The sequence below is a fragment of the Penicillium brevicompactum genome (genome assembly GCF_028827555.1).
Source record: "Penicillium brevicompactum strain IBT 35665 chromosome Unknown utg000006l_segment0_segment0, whole genome shotgun sequence".
NCBI lineage: Eukaryota > Fungi > Ascomycota > Eurotiomycetes > Eurotiales > Aspergillaceae > Penicillium > Penicillium brevicompactum.
The window spans coordinates 3,140,100-3,159,853 of NW_026623209.1; the positions used below are offsets into that span (position 1 = coordinate 3,140,100).

The 19,754-nt window shown below is 49.1% G+C and overlaps 8 protein-coding genes across 8 annotated transcripts; 3 read left to right on the forward strand and 5 right to left on the reverse strand.

Annotated features, from left to right (window-relative positions):
* Positions 1 to 1,151: 1,151 nt before the first annotated feature.
* N7506_009397 (F-box protein) lies at positions 1,152 to 2,552 on the forward strand (the record flags this gene model as incomplete). Its single annotated transcript, XM_056958690.1, has 1 exon — positions 1,152 to 2,552. The coding sequence occupies one exon, from the start codon at positions 1,152 to 1,154 to the stop codon at positions 2,550 to 2,552; it is 1,401 nt and encodes a 466-aa protein (XP_056808080.1).
* A 245-nt stretch (positions 2,553 to 2,797) lies between these two features.
* Positions 2,798 to 4,984, reverse strand: N7506_009398 (FAD-binding oxidoreductase; the record flags this gene model as incomplete). The annotated part of the gene is made up of 4 exons (XM_056958691.1): positions 2,798 to 3,232; positions 3,306 to 3,453; positions 3,523 to 3,976; positions 4,027 to 4,984. The coding sequence occupies 4 exons, from the start codon at positions 4,982 to 4,984 to the stop codon at positions 2,798 to 2,800; spliced, it is 1,995 nt and encodes a 664-aa protein (XP_056808081.1).
* A 1,054-nt stretch (positions 4,985 to 6,038) lies between these two features.
* N7506_009399 (uncharacterized protein) lies at positions 6,039 to 7,212 on the forward strand (the record flags this gene model as incomplete). The annotated part of the gene is made up of 4 exons (XM_056958692.1): positions 6,039 to 6,062; positions 6,114 to 6,150; positions 6,207 to 6,292; positions 6,340 to 7,212. Coding segments are annotated over 4 exons (1,020 nt in total), but the record flags the coding sequence as incomplete, so codon positions are not given.
* Positions 7,213 to 8,387: 1,175 nt separating this feature from the next.
* N7506_009400 (uncharacterized protein) lies at positions 8,388 to 10,703 on the reverse strand (the record flags this gene model as incomplete). Its single annotated transcript, XM_056958693.1, has 3 exons — positions 8,388 to 10,026; positions 10,083 to 10,386; positions 10,445 to 10,703. Coding segments are annotated over 3 exons (2,202 nt in total), but the record flags the coding sequence as incomplete, so codon positions are not given.
* Positions 10,704 to 11,322: 619 nt separating this feature from the next.
* On the reverse strand, positions 11,323 to 12,352 carry N7506_009401 (NmrA/HSCARG family protein; the record flags this gene model as incomplete). The annotated part of the gene is made up of 3 exons (XM_056958694.1): positions 11,323 to 11,618; positions 11,712 to 12,123; positions 12,179 to 12,352. 3 exons carry the CDS (start codon positions 12,350 to 12,352, stop codon positions 11,323 to 11,325), a joined length of 882 nt encoding a protein of 293 aa, XP_056808084.1.
* Positions 12,353 to 13,163: 811 nt separating this feature from the next.
* Positions 13,164 to 15,989, reverse strand: N7506_009402 (uncharacterized protein; the record flags this gene model as incomplete). Its single annotated transcript, XM_056958695.1, has 4 exons — positions 13,164 to 14,720; positions 14,806 to 15,121; positions 15,597 to 15,847; positions 15,915 to 15,989. The coding sequence occupies 4 exons, from the start codon at positions 15,987 to 15,989 to the stop codon at positions 13,164 to 13,166; spliced, it is 2,199 nt and encodes a 732-aa protein (XP_056808085.1).
* A 708-nt stretch (positions 15,990 to 16,697) lies between these two features.
* On the forward strand, positions 16,698 to 17,603 carry N7506_009403 (uncharacterized protein; the record flags this gene model as incomplete). Its single annotated transcript, XM_056958696.1, has 1 exon — positions 16,698 to 17,603. One exon carries the CDS (start codon positions 16,698 to 16,700, stop codon positions 17,601 to 17,603), a length of 906 nt encoding a protein of 301 aa, XP_056808086.1.
* A 963-nt stretch (positions 17,604 to 18,566) lies between these two features.
* On the reverse strand, positions 18,567 to 19,427 carry N7506_009404 (uncharacterized protein; the record flags this gene model as incomplete). Its single annotated transcript, XM_056958697.1, has 3 exons — positions 18,567 to 18,656; positions 18,734 to 18,942; positions 18,995 to 19,427. 3 exons carry the CDS (start codon positions 19,425 to 19,427, stop codon positions 18,567 to 18,569), a joined length of 732 nt encoding a protein of 243 aa, XP_056808087.1.
* Positions 19,428 to 19,754: the final 327 nt, after the last annotated feature.

Genomic DNA, 19,754 nt, shown 5'->3' on the forward strand with positions numbered 1-19,754 from the left:
GCGCAGCTAAATCCAGCAATCACACCTACAGTTGAGGCAAGGCATCGTGGCTTGTAAGCGAGGCCCCGGGGTGTCTCTCAGTACCTCGCTGTGGTGCACTGTGTGATCCTCAACTCACGACCATCCCAACTCAGTGACGAAAGATTCCATCAAACTTCATCTCTCACCACCAATGTGAGTCAGCCTGAAATGGAGTAGACGAAAAACATTTCATTCCTCTGGAATCCGATCCTCAAATTTTCACGAGTTTGATGCACAACATGGGTGTACCTCGATCTTTTCAATTTGTTGACATTTGGTCTCTGGAATCAGATCAATTGGACAACATTCGCATTGGCATCCAAAATCCCATCGAAGCTTTGGTCCTGGTACTGCCAGATTGTCCTGCGTACGCAGAGCAAAAAATCGAACATGTCGCTCCGAAAGGGGACGTTCTGTGGTTACAGCAGACTATAAACAATGCCTGTGGTCTTTATGCTATATTGCATTGCATTTGTAATGCTTTAGCGGTGAGCAAGTTGGTAGGAGACTTGCCTTCCCCCAAATGGTACATGGTATCAACTGAAAGTCATAGAACCAGGCTCCTTCTTTGACAGGTTCATGAAGCAGAACCCAGCCGACCGAGCCCGTTACCTGCAAAATTCATCTGAATTAGATCAAACATACCACAGTGCTGCTTTAAACGGCTCTTCAGAGCCCCCTGCCGCCGAGGCTGAGATGGAGCATCACTATATATGCCTGGTCAGGCGTTTTGGTTGTCTTTACGAGCTAGATGGGGACAGAATCGAGCCGATATACCGAGGAAATATGGAAGTTGACGAGAATATATTGTCGGAAAAGGCCTTCGATATTCTCAAAATGTATATGAACAGCTGCCCCCAAGGAGGCTTCAGCCTGTTAGCTCTCTTGAGCTCTAGCTAGTGCGAGCTGTTAAGTCCTTCCCATGTTCCAAAACTCTTCCTTCGTCATCATCTCTTGAAGCCCTGGAAGTCTGGGGCCCTGGGGTCAAGAGGCCATGTTCACCATCAATTCATCCAAAGTTTCGAGGTCTCTTTTGAGATTGCCGGACAAACAAATTTCCAGCACCTTTAAAATCTCCCCCGATTCAGTTATCTGGATTTGAGCATCTTGCCAACGGACCAGATTATCTCATGTCGAGTCCAGCAATCGCAGCTCAGTGCAGCAGTACTTTCACGCGAGGTGAGATGTCCCGGCTTGTTCTCATACCCTACGAGCTTCTGTTGATCATCATCTCGCACCTGACAAACCGAGATTTGAAGGCACTCAGGCAAACATGCAAAGCGCTAGAGAATCTGGTCCCGTTGCGCTTATCGAGGGTATTCATCTCTGCCAACCCTTTGGACATCAAGGTATTCCACGCTATTGCCGATCATGCGAAATTCCGCAAGCAAGTGACGGAGATAGTTTGGGATGAGGCGCGTTTCACAGAATCTGCTGAATGGTTTGTGAGAGAGCTCAGGGCAAACCAAGAACTTCTCTACTATCGATCAATGCAGCATGGTCACCCTGATCATATCAGGTGGCAAAAAGCAGGGGAGGCTCAAATGACAAGCTTCGAATGTCGGCAGATTTATGACATGCATTCTGATCAACAGAAGAAGACTTTGGCATCTGGTGAAGACGAAACTGCCTTTATTTGTGGACTTCAGAAGTTTCCAGCCCTGAGAAGGATCACAATAACATCAGGGGCCCATGGGTTGTTGCTTCGTCCGCTTTATGAAACGCCAATGATTAGATCGCTGCCTGGTGGGTTCATCTATGCTATTCCTCGACTTTGGCCCACGAGGGGAGCTGGATCATTTGTGTTACATCGCAGCCCATCCCGGTGGTCGAACACACAGAAGCAATATAAGGAGCGATGGCGTGGGACAAGAATAGTCCTCCGTATTCTGGCGCAACTCGAACACAACATTTCAGAGCTCGTTTTCGACGTTGGGTCACACAAAACCGGGGTTAACGTGACGATTCTGGACGAGCCTTGCGTTGAGTATGATCACTTCGTCAAGCTTTTGAAACGCCCTGGTCTTCGTCGCTTAGATCTTGCTCTTCATATAAAGGGTGGAATCCATGATTGGGCAAATCAATCTCGCGGATACCTTCGTTCTGCACTCGAGGAAGCAGGAAGTCTGGAGCATTTTTCCCTTTCGACTTCAACAATCCCGAGCTCTGAGAACCTGCCAGTCCAGTTGGTCAACCTTTTACCTGTCAACAAATGGCCACTGCTCCGTCATATTGGTTTGAGCTGCTTTGATGTCTCAAAAGATGACTTTCTGACATTCCTCAACTCAATGCCGAAGACCCTCTGCTCTATTGAGGTCAATCTGTTTCACAAGCAGTACGAGGAAGGTCAATGGAGCGATCTCAAAAGTACCATCTTCCCGAATATGCATGATTCGAACCATACCAGCATTCGAGCCATAACAATCATTGTCACTCCACACGAGTACATCTTCAATCAAGAAGGAAACTATCCCGATAGGATATGTTCGGTTCCGACGCTTCAATTTATTGACTTTTTTCAGCCAGTATAGGGTCGACCTAGCATTTATCCACACAATTTACTGACGCTGCAAATTCTTGCCTTGTTCCCGGCTTCGAACTCTTTCATAACTAGCATTCACTGAGTCGTACGTGTAGGTAGCGGTTTCGTGGTAAAATTCGCATATTGGAAAGCCTGCCAAAACAAGTTACCCAAATATTAATTTCTATCGATGGACTATCCCTTATCTATAGAACAATCTGTAATGTGATAAAACAAACCTGCCCCATCCAACTTTTAAACAGACTTCGGACAAAGTCTGCCATTGTTGTTCCACGAATAAGGAAGCGGGTCAACAGTCTGGACCTCCCAGTCTTCCGCACCGACAGCTGTCAAAGCAAAGAAGAGTCCTGTGGGATCATACTTCTGCTTGAGAGCATATAGACGTGGGTAATTGACGCCGTAGAATGCCTCTTGCTGATTGGGCTCGAGGAGATCACCCTCGCTCATGTAGGCACCTGAGTCTGGGGCGATATCACGCAACACGTCCATCCACTTGGTCACAAAGAGCGAAGACTCTTCAATAACATCCCAAGAAGTGGTAAAGTTCCACTGTGAGCCAACAATAACATGTGTGAGGGCATCGCGCCAAGCAGGCAGCACTGAGGAATCTGTTGGGGGGTCGACGGCGATACCAGTACCGCTGATGTGGAAGCCGGCGAGGAAAAGACCCTGTAATTTGTAAGAAAATGAAAACATATATGACGTGCATGATCCATTCAGTAGATATTACTGAACGACGTACCTGGTCAACAGCGTCCTTGTAGGCCGCCCATGTTTGGTTGCGGAGATTGTCGCTTTGGAATACACTGCGAGGAAGAAGACGAGATGCAGTCTTGACCACATCAGTTCCAACATACTCTTCGGGGAATGAGACAACCCAGGCATCGTGGCTAGAAAAGAATGGTTAGTTGGGACATAAACGATACGGATTTGAAGGGAGGGTGTTGCAATTCACGCACAAGTTGTCCGCGTGGTTGTACCAGGGAGTGTAGGAAACATTCAAAGCGTCAAGAGAGTCAAACCAGGGAGCAAGAAGAGTCTTGGTTTGGTCAAGACTCATGTTGGGAGCGACGAAGGATTCCATGCGGAAGTAGTAGTCAGTATCACCGGGATATGTCGTTCCGATCTCGGCCGAGGAAGCACCAATGTAGTAGTAACCGTAGGTACCAGCATCAACAAGAGTCTCAAAGTTATCGAGATAAGATCCGACTGCTGCCCAGAAAGCGTCTGGACCCGGGGTGTCATTCACGGTGAAGTTGAAAGTCACAGTGGTAGTCTCAAGTTGAGGTAGGGCTTTGACGGTCAGAGAAGTGACGATTCCAATGGTGCTGCCACCTCCACCACGCAACATCCAGAAAACATCTGCATTCTGAGTGGAGCTTGCGGTGATGAAACGACCATCTGCCAAAACGACTAGAAATTAATTAGTGGTGTGCCTCTCTGCAGCGCTCATTAAAGCTTACCTTGCATTGCGAGGACCTGATCAGATGCCAGACCGTACAAGCTGGAAAGAGGGGAGTGACCACCACCAGCAGTGTAGCCACCACCCAAGCCAACAGTCACAGCCTCACCACCGACAACAGAGTGACCAACGGACTTTGCAAACTCATAAGCTTCCCACACCTGCACACCCGAGCCAAACTTGACGGCCGGACCGACATAGCCATTTGCAGCCTTGAAAGTTGGGAGGAACTCCTTCTCCTTGAGATAATGCGTCCAGATAGAAAGCGCCCCCTTGCCGGAGGCCTTACCATTGAAGTCATGACCGGTGTTCTTGACCACCAGCCGAAGATTCAGATTGCGAGCGAAGTTAACCGCTAGCTGGATTTGTGCCACGTTGGTCACATTGACTGCATACGTCGGGTACGCGCCCTGCTTGCATGTTGAGGTATAGTTATACGGCGAGGGCAAGCACGTGCGGCCTTCATATAAAGGAAGCATAATTGAGGCAGGATCGGCCATATGCAGCTGCGAAGACATCCAATCCGTGGTAATGCTTGCACACTTGGTGGCATCGTATTCTGGCCAGTCTGGGTAGCAGTAAGCTGCCAGCGGCACTGTCTTAATCAGACGACCACCCAACAACAAGTCAAAAAGATCCCAGACCAAATCCAAAGGCCAGAAAAGGTCTCCAGGCATGGCCTTGCACCGATGATGCACGCCCCTCTTGGCAACCGTGGAGTTGGATGTGGAGTTGCCGGCGAAGGCGAACATCTTGGCGATGTCGCCGTTTTGCAAAGCACTTGAAACATCTGCAAGTACGCCCTCGGTCAATTGAACCCTCTCATGGTAAAAGAGGGATGGGGCTGAGTCCACCGTGGGGACGACCGTGGTGGCTGCTCCTGCTGTGAGCGAAACGGTTGGGATCGCCCCGGCGAGGGATGCACTCGCAGAAAGACTGAACTTCCAAAACCCCTTCATATTCAATGATGCTGAATTTAAGGAGGCGATAATAGCGAGAGGGGAATGAGAATGGACCTCGGGGCTCTTAAATACTATATCGGCGACAAGGAGTCAGCCCACGCAGCCCTAAGGAGGCAACCTACTGGGCCAGGCCGTTATGGGGAATTTGGTAGTTCCGGAGATTTATTCATTATTGTCGCTCTCTAGCTAAGCCAGTGGCTTTTGTTAACTGTAACCGAGTGTCTTGGATATTCCGAGGTCCCTACACACTAAATGACTAGTTGCATTGTCAAGCAATTAACTGTGGAGTACTTCCAAGGTTGGGGGCGTTCTCATTCCGCGTTGTGCCCTTCTGAGCCCCAATATTACCTATCCAACACAGTGCCAAAACTATCCACTGTGCGCACCAATGCATTGTATCTCACATTGTTTAACTTAATCGATGCACGTGGTATACAATGCCGTTATGCCACTTATGAACACGCCTTGGCACCTCAAACTACATTAGGGTGGGTTCCGATTTTAGTCTCTAAACTAGCCCCTCCTGAAATTTAACGCTTGAAAGATTGGATTTACCCATCAAATTTTTCCGGAACTATTCCATTTCAAGGTACCCAGGCCTTTTTCTCCATCGGAAAGAGACCCAATGTGGATCAAGTCCATCGATGTCTTATTCCAGACTTCCATTGAAGAACAAATCGGCGAACGCCACTTAACACAAGCATGGCAAATCATCCCGTCTAGGACAAGGAATATTTACAAGGCCTGAACGCCAGCTGGGGGCCGTTTGAGATTGACATATGTAGCTAAAGGGCAGCCCTCGTGCGCTCAGTAAAATTCCGCTGCCGGACACGCACCCAGATATTCTCTTTCGACTTTTAAGCCGTACCTGGAAGCATCATGGCCGGAGACAATCTACAACCGCAGGCTATAGGCCTGATCTTTGCATTTCCAGCCCTTGCGACCGTGGCCGTGGCTTTACGTCTGTATAGCCGTACCTTGACAAAGTCATTTGGTGCAGGTCAGACCTTCATATTCAGCCTGCTCTATAAGATGCTGACATTTTCTAGATGACTGGGTCATTTGCATTGCTATGGTTAGTACCTCTCATCACACGGACCAAGCATGATTGACAGATCGATCGCAGATCTTGTATTGGGCGGAAACATTCACTTCGTATGAGGGTAAGATCAGCGCTCGATGAACTCGAAAGCATAGTTACTGATATTTCACAATCTAGTGATTATTGAAACCTTCATCGGATACAATGTCTGGGAGGTACCTAAGGACTACTCGCCCATTTTGGGAAATAAATATGGCTACGCAGTAGGCAAGACCGAGTCATGCTAGAGAGACGCGCTGACACAACACAGACCGAGCTGCTTTACAATCCCATCCTGGCTCTCGTGAAGACATCGATTCTTCTATTCTTGTTACGTCTAACTGGCCAGAAGAAATCAGTTCGATGGGCTATCTGGGGCCTTCTAATCTTCAACGGAGTTGCCGGCATAGCGACGTTCTTCATCACCGTTTTCCACTGCGTCCCGATCGCCTCGAATTGGAATGCCGCCGCTTATCCCAACGCCAAGTGCCTCAACTTCGCCGATTTCGTTACTGGAACAGCCTCGATCTCCATCCTAACCGACGTCCTCGCCTTGATACTGCCAACCTGGATTGTATACCGTCTGCAGATGCAGCGCAATCAAAAACTAATGGTCGTTGGAATCCTGTCATTCGGTCTTTTGTGGGTCCCCGGGCTTTTCGCGATCGAATTCGATTTCCATACTAACAATACAAGAACGGTGGTCGCAGGCATCATCCGCATCATCCTCCTCGATGACTTCGACCGTCACCTACCGAAAAATTATACACACACAGTTCTCTTCTGCGTATCGACTATTGAAGTCGGGCTTGCGTTCGTGGCCGCCTGCGCTCCCTCATTCAAGCCTCTCATCGCGCGACTGGGCCCTAAGCTCTTAGGCTCGACCCGCACCGGCCCGTACGGCTCCACTAGCGGTCGGGTCCGGCTCGGCTATAATCTCGAGGACAGATCGAATTACACCCGGCAGACGCAGGACCAGAGTCTGACGGTCGTTGAAGCGGGTCATTCGGCGGAGCTCGGATCCGTGAAAAAATATGACAAAAATATTATTACTATGACTACCCAGATGGAGGTCACTTGGGGTCAGTCGGATCGTCAGGGACAGGAGACCAGTAGCACTGAGAGTCTTGTGCACGCAAAGTAACAGACGTCGATTATCTCCTTTCTTTCAAAAAAATAACAATTTTCATGTTCATGTTTCAATGTCGAAATCTGTCGAGGTGGGTGTCTTGGAGTTTCGTCCTGAAAGCGTTGGAGGCCGGAGGAGTAAATTCCGACACAAGGAGTGCCGGTTCCAGGAGTGGCAACAGTTCGCAGCGGCACCAACGGGATTGAAAAGAAACCGGAGCTAGTCAGGGTGCTGCAGCTTGGGGGATTTCCGAGCTCGGCATGGACGGCATATGCGGAATCGCAAATGCGGTCACTGAGCATAATGATTTCTTCACAGATGCAGAAATAGATGGAATTAGCTGCACCTGAATATGAATTTTACAAGCTCTTCATGGTCAGTCGGTTTCGAACTTCTCACGACTGTGAATTTGATGAGCGTCATGGGCGATCAGTTCAGCTCCAGGCTTCGCGGCTCAGTGCCGCTTCCACCGTTCACACCGTGCTTGCCGCTTTCGCCGCTTTTACCGCCAGGTCATGTTCGTATGTCCTTTTGCTGGGAGCGTTTTACTGTGACAATACCCATGGAAAATGGCGCATCAGGTGTTGCTGTTTGCAAAATCCGGAGAACTGACGATCCTGGAGCAGACATTGATAAGCCGGACCGCTGATGGGTTGTCCTCACTCCCCATGACTGCTCGGCTGTGATGGAATCACCACGAGTCGCTGTTCCCACATCTCCTGGTAGGGTGCTTTCCTGGTTTACAGCGCTGTGGCTGATGGAAGGCGCGTTGGGCTGTTTAGAGTTCGTATAAGCCCCCCCTCGTTTTTCGACTTGCCCCCATCATCATCTTATTGGAATCTTCAATCTTCAGGATGATCTGTCATCAGAGCACCTTTGTTGAGATGCATCTTCGTTTCAGCCAGAATTCATGTATTCAGTTAGTGTCAACGGTTGAGGAGCATAGAGAGCCACACGATAGGGTCTGAAGAATTTGGGAGCAAATTGATTTGGGAGAGAGATGCCTTTATGTGTGTGAGAGAGAAGTACTTGATTTTGAAAACGAATACCCTTTGAAACTTTTGATTCTACGCCCCGAATGTATGACTAACTGAATTGGTTCCCGAAATCCAGCGAAAATGCTGCCCACGATGAACACTTTGCTGATGATATGTGCCGGTCATGTACGTGCTGCTGAACCGAACATACGTTCAAAAACGCAAGTCCCAACCGATCGAGGGCCCAATATTAGGCAGCTCGTCCGCGATGGTCTGCACATCTTTATCTCCACGACCACTCAAGCAAATGACCAGGTCCTTACCAGGACCCAATTTCTTGGCGGCCTCGATGGCACCCCACACCGCGTGGGAAGTTTCAAGCGCAGGAATGATGCCCTCGAGCTGACTGAGCAAGCGGAATCCCTCGAAGGCCTGCGCATCGGTGGCGGAGGTGAAAGTAGCGCGACCACTTTCCTTCCAATTCGCAAGCTCCGGTCCAACGCCTGGGTAATCAAGGCCAGCGGAAATAGAATGGGTGTTGGAAATTTGACCATGTTCATCTTGGAGGACGTAGGTGCGAACGCCATGGAGAACTCCAACGGATCCACCGCCCAGCGTGGCTGAGTGTCGCTCCGTGTCCAGTCCATCTCCACTGGCTTCGACGCCGATTAACTGGACAGAGGGATCTTTGGAGAATGGATAGAACATTCCGGTGGAGTTTGAGCCGCCTCCAACACAGGCGACCACGGCGTCGGGGCTTTTGCCGAGTGCCTTCAGTTGAGACTTGGTTTCTTCGCCGATTACACTCTGGAATATGCGAACCATGGTCGGGAAGGGGTGAGGTCCAATTGATGAGCCGATGATGTAGTGTGTAGTATCAAGACGGGTGATCCATGCACGGAATGCTTCGTTGACTGCGTCGCGAAGGGTTCGCGAGCCTGATTCAACTGGAATTACGGTAGCACCGAGCAAGCGAATACGGAAGACGTTTAATGCCTGTCGACGAACATCCTCTGCGCCCATGTAGATGACACATTTCATCCCAAATTTGGCACAAACGGTAGCCGTTGCCACGCCATGTTGGCCTGCCCCTGTTTCGGCAATGATCTCTGTCTTTCCGAGGCGGCGGGCGATGAGTATTTGACCAAGGGCATTGTTGATCTTGTGAGAGCCCGTGTGGTTCAAATCTTCACGCTTGAGCCAGATATTGGCACCGCCTGCGTGTTCGGTGAGCCGCTGGGCAAGGTGAAGGCTGGATGGACGACCCATGTAGGGATAGTAGCTCTTGTATTCTTCCCAGAACTTGGGATCGTTGAGGGCGGCCTCGAAGCCGGCATTGAGTTCATCCAGGCAGGTTATCAGAGCCTCAGGAGCATACTGGCCACCGAAAGTGCCAAATCGACCCTGTCCATCGGCCAAGTCGGTTTCCTCCTCGGGCGTCGAGTCGGTCTCGGTGGCTTTAGGAACCTGGGCTGTGGCAGGCGAAGAGTCTCGTGCAACTTTTCGTTCCGTAATTTGTGAGCAATATTCTTCGATGGTCTTTCCAGCTTGTCCAGCTGGAGCATCGCTAAGGACAGTGATAGCTTGACTGCCGATCACGGCGCCATCAGCGATGGAGGTCACACTGAGGAAATGCTCGCGCGTGCTGATACCGAAGCCTACTGCCACAGGTACATTTCCAGAGAGGTCTTTGACTTTCTGAATGAGGGTTGGGAGCTCTGAGTTGAGAGTTCCAGTGGCGCCAGTCACGCCCATGCGCGACACAAGGTAGATGAAAGAGTCAGCCATCTGACAGAGAGTTTTCATACGCTCCTCGGTGGTTGATGGTGCGATCAGTGGGACGTAAGAAAGTCTTTATATTAAAAACAGTCAGCGAAAATCTTTACCAGCAACTTCATGGTTTCATACCCAGTCTTGGTGCAGCCCTCACGGAAGCGAATTGCCTCTTTCAGGGGGAGGTCGACAACGATGAAGCCGTTGACGCCTACTTCCTTGCAATCTGCCATCAATTTAGATTCTCCGTAGCGGAGAATGGGATTGTAGTAGCCCATGAAAAGCACGGGTGTTTTGAGACCATGTTGGCGAGCATCACGGACCATCTCCAGCATGGAGGCAATGGTGACTCCATTCTCCAGCGCCTTGAGGTTAGATTTTTGAATAGTTGGGCCATCCGCAATGGGGTCAGTGAAAGGTAACCCGAGCTCAATAATGTCTGTCAAGACATCCGTTCAGCGTGGCACAAAAGTGAATTTTTACATGGAGTGACTCACCAGACCCTCCAGCTTGCATGCCGAGTAAGATATCCCGAGTCTCTTCGACGCGAGGGAAACCGGCTGTCACATAGGTGACTAGGGCCGGACGGCCCTCAGTCTTGCATTGAGCAAATGTCTGGCGAATATGCTCCATGTTGGTGGTAAAGGGAGAAGAGGTGAAGGTAAAGAAGGTAAAGAAAGTAAAGAAAGTAAAGTCCCGGGAGTCACCCACGGCCCCGATTTTTAAAGTGGGGCGACCGACATCGGGTACTTCCGTCCTAAAGAGACTAAAGAGTGACACTAAAATAATACTAAAGAATGTCAATTGCCACCATAAACTTATTGGAAGTGAAAAAAAGCAAATTGAGCTGAAGCAACAGGCAATAAATACCAAGCAACAACATATTGACCAATTATCTGGCCAATTTCAGCTCACTCCATATCAGGCTAGACATTTGATTTGCTGTGACCTGCATTATCACTTTTCTGCATAGCACCCCAATAATCACCAAGGCAACTGACTACGGAGTACTGTCGCATACATAACATTCCACAAATACAAGCAGCGAACTAAGTCGAATTTATAGTGCTTTCCCTATTTTGACAGAAAAGCAACTTGGGCTCAATCTGCTCCACAGCTCTATACCTCTAGTTCCACGATATCACATCCTTGGAACCTGCAAAAACCTTTCACCATGAAAAATGGATAGGGCAATACAGAATGGGTGTTTCCAGTGCCGTTCTATTTCAATACTACCATAATTTGAATAACTGACAAATTCAGTGCGGAGTAGATTCAATGTATCTCAATATTGATCAAATTGCGTGACAGAGAACTATGATCGCAAAAGTCATTGCAGGCATTTATGCGACATACTCCGCACAGGATAAATAATTCATTTCCAGGCGGAAACATTCTTCCTGACAAATTCGTCCCAAGTGGCGGGCTGAGCGTCAAGAAGCTTCAAGCTGGGCTCGAGAGACTCTCCAAGATAGTATCCAGGGTCAGCCACAAAGAGTTGGTTCTCAAGGTATTCCTGAGCAATAGCAGGTGGCAGGGCGGCCTTGTACTGCTCTGCGTCAAGTTGAATGAAAGTAGCCTTGTGGCCAGACACCCGAGAGAAAATGTCGACAATTTCCTGGGGGTATAGTACTTGGCAGCGGCCAAGATCTGGTGGTTTTTCAATTGACCCTTGTGCTTAAGAGCGGCTTTCACGAATAGACCTTTACTCGATGAATTAGTTGCGGCTCAATCAAATGAATAAACGTGTAGAAAGAATCTCACCAGTGTCTTGGGCGGCATCAAAGAGCGGGAACTTTGCGTCGTTGCTAATGGGGTAGAAAAGCTGGTAAGAGCCATCCTCAGCACGGTTCAGCATCTGAGTGAAGTTGGACATGTAATATCCCGGAAGGACGAAGCTAGCGCCAATCCCAGAAGCACGAATGTACTTCTCGACGTTGGCCTTGCTGTCAAAGTGGGGCACGTTTGTGAGTCGACCCTTGCTTTCCTCTTTCACGTGGTGGAGGGAGGAGAAAATAAGGTGAGAAACGCCAACAGCCTTGCAAACGTCGGTCACGTTCTTGCCCTGGGTGTATTCAACGTCCGCGTTCATGGTTTCCCAGTAGTTGGTAACGAGGAAGACGGTGTGCGAGCCCTTGAGAGCAGCGGTCAGGGAGTCCACAGAGTCGAGATCGGCCTATATTTTCACATATCAGTTGTTTGTCTGGGTTGGCTTGTCAAAGAGGCATTACCGAGACAACATCAACACCGCGCTTGGCAAGGTCCTGAGAGGTCTTTTTGGTAGTGTCACGAGTGATACCACGAATCTTAAACTCTCTAGAGAGCTGAGGATCGCTGAGGATAGCATCGATGACGGAGCCTCCTTGGTTGCCGGTGGCTCCGAAGACAGTGATCAAGTTGGACATGATGAACAATCAGTGTGAAAGATGGACTCGTTGAAAGTTGTAGATGAAGATTCCCAGGTTTCTCTTGAGAATTGAATGATTGGGAAGTGTATAGCTGTGACAAAGAAGGACGTCACCGCGGTTTTATAAACTTCATGTGGCGGGCCCAGATCGGAGGTCGACAAGCTAATGAGGCACAATCACTCAGCTCGGCCTCGAACGTCAGGACCGATTTCCGTCGCCGGCTATAATCATTCGCGGGGGTTCTTCAATCCACATTTCTCAGCGATCTACGGTTCTTGGCGAAAGCGGATCAAGATGCGGAACCCCCGATGACGACAAATGAGGAAGATTAACAACCCAAACCCGGACAATTGAAGTAGTGGAGTGAGACCCGTATTAGCAAATCTTTTGATTGGTGACCACAGGATAAGATTCCGGATCAGCGCCGTTCCTCGCATATCATTCGTCGCCGTGTCTACGGCAGCGGCCTTAAATCGAACCCCCGAGCCCCGAGCATGAACAGCGAATGCCGAACGTTGTGTTGATCAACTGCTATCACACTCGTGACGCACCCACTCATATCATACTGCCTGTCTTTGAAAATCTTTACTGTCGCAGACGAACGAGCTTTAATCTCGAAGGAAATTGTCATTTAATCTGTGACATTATGAGCTGTGTTCTCTCTCATGAAACTCTGCGTACACTACTCCGCATGCCTAGCCTGTTTGTGAGAACCAAAATTTGCAAACATGTTCCATACACATGACTTTCCATGGAGTCTACAAAACCTGAAATGATGCACTCTTTCAATATCCCAATACTTTGAACATTATATGCCTATATCGTGCACTATACCCCTGAAAATATCAAGAGATGCGGTCTCGACAGCGAGTAAATCTTCAGCGAGCTTCGCTGTTTGATTCAGCATGCGTGTTTCCCCAAAATACGTATCGTCCAAGCTTTGCTGAATAGGAGCAGCCATTTGTGATTGAGCGAGTTCCCTCTCTCGAGCTGCTGCTGCACGCGCCCTGAGACGTTCCAATGAGCGCATCATCAACCCGGGTCCGTGGCTCATGGGCCCATTCCACCGGTCATACACCCGATTCACCGCCATCCAAGCACGATCAGCGAGTGTAGATATCGGGCGCACGCAGAGTTCGGACAGAACAAACGCAAAAGATTGCCACTGCACATATCCCTGGAACAACCATGACCATTGGGCGGTGTTTTCGTGGGTTTCGAGTAGATAGACAAACTCCAATACTTCAATCGCTGTGAGAATGAGGACATCGCATTTCTCGGGCCATAGGTCTGGCTGGAATCCGTCGGCTGTCATGAGTGAGAAGTGCGACACAAGCCACAGACGCGCAAGCGCGACTCGTGCAATTGTTGCCGTTACCCATTGAATTGGAATGCCGAGGTCGCAATGTTGGACGTATCGATTGTCGAGAGCCTGTCGGCACTCGTCGACTGCGAGTAGACGGCTTTCGAGTATTGCTTGCTGGGTACTAACACTGACTGCCGGGTCACTTATTTGCACTAACTTGCGATGCGATATGAGAATTTCACATCGAACGAGGGTTAGGGTCATATCCGTAAACCCAATTCGTTCCTTTGGAGTCTCAATCATATCGGGTGCCAGATCTTCGTCATTGATGTTCAAAGGTAGAAGCGTGTTATAGTCCCCTTCCCGTATCTGAGGGCTAGTTGCTTGGGATTCTGATGTTCGCACATCTAACAGATAAATGTACCACCAGGTCCGTCGACGCATTTCCGTTTCGTATGGGCTTAGTTCAAAGTTAACGCCATCCCGGTGCAGGCCCAGGCCGAGGCCAAGGCGAGTAACCACGGCAATCATGGTCCAGACAAAATGAGCATCCCTGGGGTGCGAAGCGCAGCTAAGGAACAGCACCGCAGCCTGTACGACAATCAGTTTGCGGGTATGGAGAAATCCAGCTCGCGCTAGTGCTTGCTCGACAGCAAAGCGAAACCTTTTAGTCAGGGTGGCATGAGTTTCCCCCATCTCTCCGAGACATTGTTCTTCTGTCATACTGGAAGCTGCAGCGAAATAAACTGAAAATACCAGAGCCTCAGAGCCCTTGTCGAGTTCGTCAGGATTCGTGACCGCAGCTTGGATCAAGTCTCTCAATGCGGATGTAAAGACGATCCTTATTATAGGCGCGACGTTTTCCTCGAACACACTCAAAAGAAGATGTCCGATGGTCGGGGATGGGTGATAACAGCGTAATGAAGATGCTAGCGAATGATAACCGAATAAAAAAGGGCTTTCAGCTTCCCGATCCGCTGCTGAGGCAGGCGTAGAGACGTCATCCTCGGACGGTGTCGGCGAAGATAGTCCGTCAAATAAGTCCCGAATATCTTTCACCTTTGTTTAGTATGTTAATATATGCTCAGCAAGCTTGTTTGAAACTATCGACTATGCTCCGTGCTCCGTTGAGGGTGTGATATACCTGATCTGCGAGCCCTGTTAAAACTCGGTGGTTCACATAGCGACTAGTCCCGCTGTTTCGGTCCAGGACTAAGCGTCCAAATTCATCACTGAGTGTAGCAGAGTTATCCTGCGGCGACTTGGTTTTCCCACGCGGTTCAGAATCATGCTCATCCAGTTTCGTTGACTGATCGGGCTCCAAGTTCCCTGCCAGCCATGATGGTAGAATCCAGCCGATCTGTGGGTCTTGAGAGCGGTATTGCTGCTCTACTTGGTCCGTAGAGGGAGCTCTGGGTTGACTCTGCCCACCCAACTTCTGAACCTCTTGCTCCAGGAGACTTAATCGTGAGAGCAAGTGCGACTTTTGTGATTGTTTTTTAATTGGCTTTTCTCGGGGTTTACGGCCCGGTGGGGGGAAGGTGCACTCAATCCCAAGCCTGACGCAATTGTCGCAGGGAGACTCCTTGTTACATCGTACCTTTCTGCGGTTGCAATCATGACAACTCCGCTGCAGCAATGATGACCCCCCTCCACACGGCAGTTGTTTTGGTTGCCTGGATTCTGCGGCCATATGGGAGAAAAGTGAAAAAGAGTCGGAACTCTTGGAATTTCGAAAAAAACACCCTTCTCCACATTCGTGACCTCATTCCCGAGGTCCCGAGGTCGGGGAGTCGCCTTAGTCATCTGTGAGCAACTCCAGGGCTGCCAACTGGCCAAATAGATCCAAATATTTATCTTGTTGAAGTCGAGAAAGCGCACACAAATGGTCGCTTGCTATACTACATTGGCATTCGAGTCATCTCGTCCACTGACCAATATTTTCTTGTCTCCTCTGCACCTAATTGCCGCACTTCATCATCCAGATGCTCCCATAAAGTCGCCCCGAATGCGTCTAGTATTCCTTTTAGCTCATTGTAACGCAAGTCAATATTGCCTTGTAAACAGTCATCAGCATAGGCTTCAAGTTTCTCGAGACCTTTGTGGATGACTTTATGCTGCGCGATCAATTCGTCATGGTTGGCGAAGGCAGGCATGCGTGTTGCGAGAAAAGGGAAAACGCGAATCTGAAACAAATCCGTAGATGTTAGTGCACTGGTAAATTCAAATGCGAAGCTATGGGGATATTGTTACCTCTTCAATCTGGTGATGCGCTTCGAGGTTTTCGCAAAATTCCAAACACAAATGGAGGTAACCTCTGATAGACATTTTTGCAGGTCTTTGTGATGTTTTCGCTACCTCATAGATGACATCCCATCGAGCTTGGAACCATTGGTGCTTGATAAAGCCGTGTTAGCTGTATTCATCTTTGTTTCGGAGAGTGTTGGTACCAGCATCTGCATCTTCTCCGCCATGCGGTTGAAGATTTTGAATTCCCGGGGGCTAAGGGGGCATATTTTGTAGTCATTATGTTAGAGGTGAAAGATAAAAGATGTACTCAGGTATGCAGAGTTCCAAGATTAATTTTCCGAGGCTCTGGGGGTGAGAATGGAGTTTTCGTTCACTATCTATGCGCGTTGTGGTTGACATTATATATCCCAAGCTATGCTAGAGTTCCGAGGTTAAGTCTGGAAATTGGCAGAGCATTCCAAAGTAATTTTGACTAGAGAGCCTTGAAATTAATCATCGCTACTCGCCTGTCAAATCCCGAGCTGAGCACTTTGGTAAGAAGGTAATATTGAATGTCAGTGGCGAAGGGGCCTCGGGGCTGCGGTGATAATTTCAACCCCGAGCAACGACGGTGACTAATCTCCCGAAATCTCCAGGGCTCCAGCTCCAGGGCCTTTTGGAGCTAAGCTTGAAGTGAGAGTTAACATGACGAAATGTATAAATTGATGACCTTTTCCGATGGGAACTCAATACAGATCAATCCCCATTGAATTTGTTGAAACTTGACACTACTGGTTGCACTGCAAAATGAGTCCACCATTCGTCGCAGTAGCCGGCGCCGCTGGTGGCTTAGGCCAGCTTGTTGCATTGGCCTTGGTCAAACGCGGCGTCGCCGTCAAGGCATTTGTCCGCCCCAACACAGATTCCTCGCGCACCGAGAAACTCCGCAACGCTGGCGTGACGGTTACCCCTATCGACCTCGCCGCAGTACCGGCCCTCACCAAAGAATTGACTGGCGCGATTTGTGTTGTCTCCACCCTTCAAGGATTAAGGGATGTGATCCATACAGCCCAGGGTACCCTCCTAGAGGCTTCCGTGGCTGCTCAAGTACCAAAATTCATCCCTTCTGATTTCTCTCTCGATTTTACAAAGACCCAAGTGGGATCTAACCGCAACTTGGATTTACGACGCGAGTTCCACACCACGTTAACGAAGTCCGGTATCTCTTGGACGAGTATCCTCAATGGCGGGTTTATGGATCTCTTGGTTGGGGACTCGCCTATGATCAACCACAAAGGACGGAAGGTTACATACATCGGATCAACCACACAGCTCCTTGATTTCACGACAATGGTGGATACTGCTGCATACACAGCGGCTGTAGCTGCGGACCCCACTCCCACGCCCAACTTTCTTCGCATTGCTAGTGCGACAGTCAGTATCGAGGACATCGCTCAGGCACATACCAATGTCGAGGGGGTGGAATATAAACCCAACTGGATTGGTACCGTGGGCTCTACAGAACTTATGATCCGCGGTCTGCGCTTTTTTGGTGGAGAGAATGACGTGTTTCCCGCCTGGCAGGGTATGCAGTACATGGTGAACATGTTTTCTGGTGCTGGAAAACTTGATCCGATTGATAACGACCGTTATCCCGATGTACAGTGGACCAAAATCGAGGATTTCTTTCGAGAGAACAAACACAACAGGTGATTGATTGACTGGATGACCTTAAGAGAGGTATTTTCCATGGCTTTTGATGAGATAGCGGAGCTGGCCTTATTTCTGCTCGGGCATTTCCTCATGGCATCATAATGTGTACTTAGAATAAAAGATGAAAGAGATCGTCATTGGCAGCCCCTTGCTATCCAGAGGCAAATTCAAGTAGCTGACTCTCCAATCTCCAATCCCTAATTTTGTCTTCACGGCTTAGCCAAGGCTTTCTTCACTCGATCAATCACCGTTACTCCGCACTCGATGATTAGTTGGAAGGACAACCAAAAATATAGCCAAGTTGAGAAATTGCAAGAGAGGGGAGACTCCCTAAGAAGGCAAAAAGGCGAATCCAATAGAACCAAAAACATACAACAGTGAGGATTCGCTGGTGGTCACCCACCCAACTACTAACTCACCGGCGTGTGGCTTAAGTACGGCTGAGCGGACGGGAAGCCCTGTTCTCCACACCCTGTGGTCGTATGTGCTCAGATCAGTGGTTGATAAAATCATATCGTCTTCAAATTGATACCGAGTTGGCTGGGAGAGGTTTGCTAGACTGCTCATCCAAACATACCTTGTTCTTAGGTATTTCTCTGTTCACGGCTTAGCCAAGATTTCCTTCACTCGACCAATCATGATGACTCGACAATTAGTTGGAAGACAGTTTATTAGACAGTTCAAAGGACAGTTCAAAAGGAAGTCTCGAAGTTCCAAGGTTGAAAATAGCTCCCTTCCTGTACCAATCGAAATATGAGATTAAGCCAATATATAACTACTCCAGTTTTTAAGCAACCATCATGGTCTTTTTGGCCGAGCGTGAGCGCGGCGTTGAGGCTTGTGATAAATAATCAGATTGTAGGTGTTAGCCGAATGGCATATTTACTTCCAAGGTATGCATGATCGGAAACAATTGTTGTCATACATAGTCTGACTGCAGAGACAAGTTGTTTCATCTGCCTCTCACCACTTCTCGGAGAAGGGCCTAATGTCAATCTCGTGAGTAAACGCACTTCTGGGTTGTGTGTGCAAATGCCAGTAAGAGTCCGCAATCTGCAAGGTCGAGTTAGACTTGGAACCAAACAAGAGCACAAGAGAGCGAGAAGAGAGAGAAAGCAAGATCCACTTACCCCTTGTGGGTCGATTTTCGCATCCGGAGCGTTCTGGCCGAAGCTCTTGGTCTTCTCGGTGTCGATAATTCCATCAATAATAGCATGAGAGACATGGACACCCTTGGGCCCGAACTCACGCGCCAGAGACTGGGCCATAGCACGAGTTCCGAACTTACTCATGGCAAACGCGGATAGCCCAGAGCTACCTTTGAGTGAAGCCGTGGCGCCTAATATCATTAGCCCATAATACTTTCTCTTGGACCTTGCCGTGGACTATACCAGTGAAAATGAGTGTGGGAGGGTACTGTCCCTGGTCACCGTTCAACATGTAAGGCAGTGTGGCCTGAGCGAAGTTAAATGCACCCTTGATCGAGGGCTCCAACATTTCAATAAATTCTCTTGGCTTTTGTTCCAGAAAAGGTTTCATTGAAAATTTGCTCGCGACATTGTAGATTGCTGCCGCGACTGTGATCTCCGGTCCGAACTTGTTCTTGATTTTGTCCATTGTCAATCCCATGCTCGCAGCACTCGTCACATCGGTGGGGATGCCCATGGCGGAGCCGCCATTCTGTGTGATGTCGTCCACCAAGGGGTCTAGCGACTGTTGCGATCGAGCAAGTAAAACCACAGGGTAAGATAGGGCAAAGCGGCGGGCGACAGCACTGCCAGTTCCGGGGCCAGCGCCGGCAATGATTGCAATTGGCTTGGGCATGTTCAAGAGATTTAGATATGTGAAATAAAACAAAATTGCAAGTCAATGCCGGTCAGCAGCATATCGCGCTTTTATAATTCCCCCGAGGCCCTATAAAACATGACATCATCATTATCATATTCATGCCAATCAGATTCCAAGGCTCTCTGTACATTCCTTCTCATCCGTTGCGGCTGTGTCATACCGTTGTAGTTTAGCCTCAAGGGAGCCCGATGTGCGCTTGGCTGACTGCTCGGTCTTCTCGGGCGTTTTGTGAATGCCGAGATTACTTATACATGCCCATTTCGCCCCGCGAGCTCAGCGGCTCCGAGCGCCCCACTTGTACTT